Below are 7,710 nucleotides of genomic sequence, written 5' to 3'. Positions count from 1 at the left end.
CTTATTTCAATGTCTGCCATCACAAGGCACATGAATTCTTTTTATGTTTTTTAAATGTTTATTTTTGAGAGAGAGAGAGAGAAACAGATTGCGAGTGGGGGAGGGGCAGAGAGAGAGAGACACAGACACACACAGAATCGGAAGCAGGCTCCAGGCTCTGAGCTGTCGGCACAGAGCCCGATGCGGGGCTCGAACTCACAAACAGTGAGATCATGACCTGAGCCGAAGCTGGACGCTCAACTGACTGAGCCACCCACGTGCCCCAAATTATTTTTACGTTTAAAAAAAAAAACTAATAAAGAAAATAAAATTTTAAAACTCTCCTGAGGGGGTCTGGGGGAAGGGGTTGCCCAGTTGCCCCGGCAGGGAGAGCCCAGGGAGTAGAGTTCTGCCCACTAGCCACCTGTCTGGCCTGGGGAGGCCACTGTGCTCTTCATTTGCTGAGACCAGGGGAATGGGGACCCCCGACCAGGGTGCTCTGCTCAGAAGGGGGCGCCACTCATTTACCCCCCCCCCCCCCCCGCCCCCAACGACCATTGCTCCTAGAGCTGGCTTCTCCCTCTAGACCCCTTGTTCCAGAGTCCCCTACCTGTGAAGTCGCAGGCCTGGGACTGAAGCCTGGGTGCCCACCTGCCTCAGAGGGCCCTGAAAGGGACAGTGTTCTTGGAACCTTCTCTCCTGATGTGTAGAGCAGGATGAGATCCGTCCAGCCCCTGCTCTGAGCCCGGTGTCCTTCTCCACACTTGACCTGCACCTCCCCATCAAACCCTCACCACCTCCCCTCGAGGTGGAGACTATCATTATGCTCACTCGACAGATGAGGACACTGAGGCTCAGGGAGGGGCGCCACTGCCCCAAGTCCCACGGTCAGCGAGGGGCAGAGCTGGACCCGTGCCCTGGGACCCCTCAAGCCTCCCTGCTGCTTATCCTGTGGTGGCGTGCCAGGGTTTATGTGACACAAAGCCTGCTAAGTCCTTCACCCCAGGCCTGACACCTAGAAGGCACTGGACAGATAGCAGTTACCACCAGGGCTGGACACGGCCTCCTTCTGAAACCTCCCATGCAGCATTTCGCCACAGATCTCCACGACAGATGCAAACCTTTTCTTTATTGCCAACATGACACAGAGTCTCGGGGGCACTTGGGAAGGGCAGGAGCCAAGAGGAGCCAGGGATGAAATCCTCTGTGAACCGGACTATTCCCACTTCCCTCGTCCAGGACAGGAGCCCGACCCAATCCCCACCCACAAGGTGTGGACACAGCAGCCACTGAGAGCCCCCGAGAATGGCTGAAAGTAGGGAGGCCCAGGATGGGAGGCAGGGGTGGGCTGGCTCCTTGGGGCCGGGGTGCCCCTCAGGGGGACTACGAACAGAAATCAAACCTGGGTTTTGTCCCCCAGCGTCCCACGGCCTCAGCAGGTGTCCAATGCTAGAACGTTGGGGCTGGGAGGGGGGGGGGCAAGATGCAGAACGATCCTGTCCCCCAGCGCACAGCATCACCAGGTGCTGACCCCATGGTCCTGGTCCTGGCAGCTGGTGTCTTCCGCTGTCTCGCACCCCTCCTGGGACACTCAGGTCACTGGGGGACCTCAGCAATGGCTTTCTCTACCCGCAGGTACCAGGGCTGGATGTGGGTGTGACGCATCAGGTCGTCAAAAGCCTCCAGGCCCTCCATCACACGCAGCACACCGTATACTGCCTGGGGGTGGGTACAGAGGGGGTGTCCAGACCTGCCCTGTCCTCCACCAGTTGTGTGCCCTGGGGCCCGTCACCTCTCCTCTCTGAAAGTGCTCACTAAACAGCCAATTTTGCACTTGGGGCTTTGAGTGAAGTGTGTGGGATTTCTATAGGTTTTGCCTGCCCTTCACCCACACCCCACATCTGGGCAAGAACCCTCACCTCCAGAGATTCCTTTGGGAAAATGTGCTGAGGAGAGGGGACCCCCCCCCCCCGCCCCCCAGCCCTAAGACCCGGACCTGGCAATCAACATATTCCACCTTGGCTTGAAGGACGGCTTCAAGGCTTGGCATTGAAGCCAGACCAACAAGACACCGTCCCGGGACTTTTGCTGGGTGCAAGCTTGGAGCGCTGGACCCAGGCCTGCCTCAAGCTAAAGCCAACCCCAAGGGGTTGAGATGAAACAGGAGAGGCTGAGACCGTATACCATTTGGGCCCCTTGATCAAGCTGGGCCTGAAGCCCACCCCTCCTCTGAGCCTGTCAGTTATGTAAATCAAGACAGTTCCTTGCAGGGAGCCAGGTGCCTCCGGAGTGGGAGAGCTGTTGAGATGGAGGTATTGCCTACATCCGGGCTTTCTCTGCCCAGACAGGCCCCTCAGGTCTGGGCACCCCCTGCCACCACCACACTCACCAGATCAGCCAGATTTGGCTGCTGGCCCCCCATGAAGGGCCGGTCTTTGCCCACGGCTGCCACCCACTTGTTGGCAGCCTCATAGAGGTCCGCACGAACATCATCCTGGAGGTGGTGCCTGGGTGGGGAAGGGGGAAGTCCATCAGGGGAATTCCAAACCTCAGCCCAGGTTGCGACAGCAGCAAGGCTCGCGGTGGGGGGGGGGGGGGGGGGGGGCAGGGCTGCTCCCCTGAGGGGCATCACCCCTGCAAAAATCAGTCATCATCTGTCCCAGACAGGGAGGCCGTGGGCAGAGGAGGAAAGAGACCCGACCACAGAGAAGGAAACAGAAGAAGGCAGAAGGCAGGCACCCAGCTCTGGACTCTGAGGCCAGTCCTGCTTCCCCTGGGGTAGTGGAGGCAACTGGAAGTTCTGAGTTCGAGTCCTGACTTGGTTTATAGTAGGGACTGAGAGACAGCAGGCCACACACACACACACACACACACCATCATCACCTGCTCTTAAGCCTCTTGCTGATGAGGTACATGGCAGCTGCACCCATGTACTTGGCCACGGCACCCTCCACTGTCCCGAACTTGCCCTCCCTGACAATGTAGTCGAAGGAGGCCAGGGCCTCAGCAGGAGTGCGGTACACGTTGGGGGAGATCAGGTGCACCAGCCAGTCATCTGCCCACTGCCGCCACTTCATCTCCTCCCTGTGGACAAAGTGGGGACAGAGGGCAGGCCAGGTGGGCTTTTAGGAAGCCTGGGGCCTGGGAGGCGCGGGAGCAGGTACGCTGTCTAGACCGCGCAGCGTGCGGATGGGAAGCTGAGGCCTGAGCAGGAGGTCCTTAAGGAGACTCAGCCCTGGCCGTGGCCCCAGCCCTCCTGGTCTCCCATAGTGCTCCCCCCTTACAGTGTCTCGCTCAGCCTGTCCCCTCTGGGAAGGCCCCGCCCTTGCCACCTCCTGGAACCTGCGCCGGCCTCACTTACGTCCTCGCCTCCTTCCCACCGTACATTCGCTGGGCCTCCTTCTCATCTAGCATGAGCCAATACTTGTTGCAGAATTCGGTCACCTCCTTGCCCTGGTCGTTCACGGCCTTCATGGGTGGATAGTAGGTGATGATGTCTTCCAGGGGCTGCCTTTGGGAGACGACATCCAGAGTCTCATCCCAAGTAGTTCTTCCTCCGCGGGGGCTGAGCCATGACCTCCTCAGGGTAAGTATCTACCCCAGCCTGACCCAGCTCCGGGATGGAACCGGCACCAACCCACAAAACTTTCCACCCTCCTCCTGGTGGAGGGAGATGTGCAGAGGAAAGGAAGGGGGTATCTCAGAGCAAAAAGCCCATGGCTCATTCTGGAAACCCGGGCAGCAGCCCTACCCTGCGCCCCTGTAGGAACCCAGGTGAGGCCTCCCTGGAGATGAAAGGGATGAAATGTGACCCCAGACTGGGCCTCTGAGGGGCTCCTTACCCCGACACCAGATAGGTCTTGAGAGCGCTGATGATGACCGAGGAATCGTTCAGTTGTTGCTGAAGAACGAGAGGTTGGTTTAAATTGGGGGCGTGGGTAGGGGTTGTCTGGCCCCCAGCAGGGTCACCAGGGTCCTCTTAAAACAAACCCCCAGGCATTCGAGGAAACTGGTCGGGGGGAAGCTTGGCATTGTTTATATCCATTCCTGGGGGTTCGTCCCCCAAACTGATGTCCACGCTGAGCTTTCTCCTCCCCAAGGACCTAGTCCCCATCCTCAGGGAGGCCCATCTTGGGTAAGGGAGGCCCAAGTGTGACTGAAGGGAAGGAGGGTATGGGGAGGACCTAACATCTTGGACCTCCCTACTTGCCTGTCCGGCCTCCCAGACAGTGGGGGGCAAGGTGGACTCTAGAAGCTACAAGCTAGGAGCCAAGCACTGTGCCAACCATTTCCTACCACCCAAGAGTATCGTCCTCCTTTGATTAATGAACAAGCAAGCCCAGAGAGACTAAGTGGCCCTTAGTCACACAACCAGGGAGTGACAAAGCCCCACCCTGAGCCCACACCACCCTGATTTCAGAGCTCACTGTTGAGTTCTGTGATGCTCTGCCTCCTTTGGCCCAGCTGGTTCATAATCCTCAGCAAGGTCCAAAGACCCCACATTTTTCCAGAGCTGTACAGCAGGGCCTAACTCGGGGGTACTCCAGGGAAACCCAGGACATGGGGGTCATTCCCTGAGGCTCACCAAGCTCTCTCCTTCCTGGGCCAGCAGGATGGGCACCTTCCTGTAGGAGGAGAACTTGATCTCGGCCCTGCGCACGGGGTTCACTTCCACCACCTGGTAGGGCAGGGCGTGGAAGTCGAGGAAGGCGCGGACCTTGCTGCAGAAGGGACACGTTTTGTACTGGTACAGGGTCAGCTGCAGGCGGCTGGACAGGGAGAGCTGGGTGGGGAGCAGAGGGAGGAGGGGCTTCTGAAGCCTGGCGCCCAGGCCCCACCCCCAAGCAAGCTTTTCCCAAGGGAGTCTTCTAGGATGACTTCTAGGGAACATCAGGAGGAACGGGGATAGGTGGCAGAGAGAAAGGGAGGCACAGGGAGGTGGGGAGCAGGCTCGTGCAGTGGGCAGTCCAGCCTCAAGCGCCCATCCAGCGCCCCTCCCCCCCCCCCCCCAAAGGTAGGAAGTATGGGGAGGAAGCATCTTCCGGTCTCTGTTCAACATTAGATACCTCTCCTCTCCCTCCTATCCCAAGGGGACATCAGACATTCCCAGGTGTGCCACCCGAGATGCAGAGCAATTGTTTCAACTTGGAGTGCCCACCGCCACTCCCTCAGCCCAAGGGACTCTGGGTGAGGGGGCGGAGCCCAGCACTTGTCAGAGTGGGGTCTAGCTCAGATCTCCAAGTGGGGAGGGTTGTAGCTGGGTTTCGGCCCTGGATCTGCATGTTCCGCAGCCCCCGGTGAGCTTTTGCCGCTGCATATTCATGTTGGAAAGCCACAGCGGCAGTCCACCTTCCTCACCATTCAGATGGGAAACTGCAGCTGGCCAATGGGGGTGGGCAGAGAGATACAGAGAAGGCCACTCCCCTCCCACCATCCTGCTCCCCTGGGTCCAGAAAAGGGGCATCTGTGGATGGATGGTGGGTGCCACAGCAGAGAAAGGCTGTGTTGGTGATGTGTATGGGGCACTGCGAGGGCAGCTGGGCCACCACTCGGCTATGGGACACCTCCCTGTCCCTCTCTGTCTCCGGGGGCCTGGAATCTAAGGGTCATCGGCTCCCTAAAAACACTAACACTAATAAATACACAGCTTTAGGATCTGAAGGCAGTGGAAGGGTTTAGGGAACCTTTATTACTTTCCAAATGACAAATGACAAAAAAAGCATGGAAAATAATAAACTCCGCAAGCTTTCTTTCCCTTTCTTGTGATCTCCAAAGCTTTCCGTTAAAAAGTCTAAGAACACGTTAGAAAACGACTTTAGGGCAAAGACAACAATTCTAGTTAGCAGGCATTAGTAGCGACCCCATTTCACGGATGAGGACGCTAAGGGCTCAGAGACTTAAAACCAAGTCAGTCGCCCAAGGTCACGAACGGACGGAGGAGGCGATACCTGACCCCGCCAGAAGTCCCGAAGTTCGTTGCTGCCCCCCAGCACCCCCACCCGCGGCTCGATCCGGCCCGGGCTTACCTGCGCGGCAGAGCGCTCTGCGCGGAGGTCCTGGGCGCGCAGGTGCCACCGCGCGGTGTGGTACAGCCCCAGGACGCCCCCCAGGGCCAGCGCCGCCGCCCCCAGCAGCCGCGGGCACCCCTTGCGGGCGGTAGCAGCGGGACCCGGGCCTCCTGCCGCTCCTGCGAAGCCGGCCCGGCTCTGCGCGGGGAGTGCCGACTGGAGGCGACCGCCCAGCCTCCAGGCCAGAGCGTGCGGGACCGGCCACAGCGCCCGCGCAACCTGGGCCATGTTCGCTCCGCCGGCGCCGCGGGCGGGCGCGCGAAACGAAGACCGCCGGGGCTCAGGCTCCCCTTAAAGGGACGGGTCTCCGTCGCGGGAGGGTTGCTAGGGGTGACAGTGACGCCGAACGGGGAAGGACAACTCTGGAGGGAATGGGCTTGCGTCCCGGGAGCCCAGTTTCCACGCACCCATTAGAGCCGCTCAAACACACCCTGGGATGTATGGAAGTCGCTAAAGGCCCGGCTTCTGAACATGAGATATAACTGGTCTCGGTGGTGACCCCGAGCCGAATGCAGGAACTCGCCGTGTGGCCTTCGGATCCCAGGGTCTTCCGTAATGTGTGTTTATTAACTTCGACCTCATGCACCCAATCGAAAGATACTGAACCCTTCAGAGTGTCAGAAAAAGGGCCACAGCATTGGGTCCAGGAGGGCCGCGGAAACAGCCGAACCGGACTTGGTGCCCCAACTCTGGCTTTTTCTGCCCTCCCGCGCTGCTGCACGGTTTCTTCTGCGTCCCGAACCATAAATTCTTCCATACACGTAAGGGGCCTTAGAAACCACGTGTCTCGGATTTCGCCTTTGTGGAGGCGCCGGCTCACTGACTGACCCGTAGGTCCCCAGCGGCCGGAGGGGCTGAGTGGAGGCTGTCTCTGCCCCTCTGCGGGGCTCGCTCGCCATAGCTGAGGGTCCGGCCCCCCACCACCTAGGCTTCTCGGCGGGCAGCCCCGGATGGCCCCGCCCGGCACCCGGGGGAGGGGCGGGGCTTGAAGAAGACGCTGCCATCCGAAAGGCGGGTCACGTTGTGGGCGGGGAGGGGCGGAGTCTGACGGCGGGGCGGGGACAGAGCTTGGCTCGCGGGAGAAAGCGCGAGAGCTGGGCTGCGGCGGGACAGAACGCTGGGCGTGAAGGGCGGAGTCTGGCGGGAGCAGGGCGGGGCTGGTGCTGCGCGGACTTGGCGGTGCGGTGGCGTTCCTTCGCCTCATCTCGCTCTCCGCGCTCCGCGTTATGTCAGGCGCCCCCACTTTCCGCCCGCCACCGGCTGTCGGCTGCATGGTCGCCGCGGCACCGGAGCCCGCGATGTCGGGCCCCGACGGGGACCTGGGCGGGCCGGCGGAGGCGGGCGCGGAAGGCGGGGACGGCGGCTTCGGGGAAGCAGGTGACTCGGAGGGGCTGCTGACGCGACCGTCGCTTTCTCAGGGCTGCCTCCTTGGGAAGGGGACTCTGGGCCGCGCTGGGGGCATGGAAGGGACCGCAGAGCCCTCCCACCCCGGATTCATAATATGACCCAGAGTGCATTCGGTTTTCAAATGTCTAAGAGAAGAAGAAAATGATTCTCATTAACTCGCGGATGTTTTAATAGTAGAAGACAGGTATTCAAAACTAATGATTGGCCTTTCCCTTCTTTTCCTCCTACTTTCTTTCCTTCCTTCTTTGCCTCTTGT

At 60.0% G+C, this 7,710-nt stretch overlaps 1 protein-coding gene across 3 annotated transcripts; it reads right to left on the bottom strand.

Annotated features, from left to right (window-relative positions):
- Positions 1 to 1,093: 1,093 nt before the first annotated feature.
- Positions 1,094 to 6,286, bottom strand: PTGES2 (prostaglandin E synthase 2). Of its 3 annotated transcripts, none has more exons than XM_047831440.1 (7): positions 6,006 to 6,286; positions 4,565 to 4,762; positions 3,822 to 3,880; positions 3,341 to 3,490; positions 2,863 to 3,063; positions 2,369 to 2,486; positions 1,094 to 1,698 (listed from the first exon to the last, which is right to left on the bottom strand). In XM_047831440.1, exons 1-7 carry the CDS (start codon positions 6,273 to 6,275, stop codon positions 1,576 to 1,578), a joined length of 1,119 nt encoding a protein of 372 aa, XP_047687396.1. In that variant the 5' UTR covers positions 6,276 to 6,286; the 3' UTR covers positions 1,094 to 1,575. The 3 variants fall into 3 exon arrangements, with proteins under 3 accessions (XP_047687396.1, XP_047687397.1, XP_047687398.1); XM_047831441.1 differs by having other exon boundaries at positions 4,565 to 4,657; XM_047831442.1 differs by having other exon boundaries at positions 4,565 to 4,700; positions 6,006 to 6,132.
- Positions 6,287 to 7,710: the final 1,424 nt, after the last annotated feature.

This window comes from Prionailurus viverrinus, chromosome D4 (assembly GCF_022837055.1).
Source record: "Prionailurus viverrinus isolate Anna chromosome D4, UM_Priviv_1.0, whole genome shotgun sequence".
NCBI lineage: Eukaryota > Metazoa > Chordata > Mammalia > Carnivora > Felidae > Prionailurus > Prionailurus viverrinus.
This window is presented reverse-complemented; position numbering and strand designations above follow the sequence as displayed.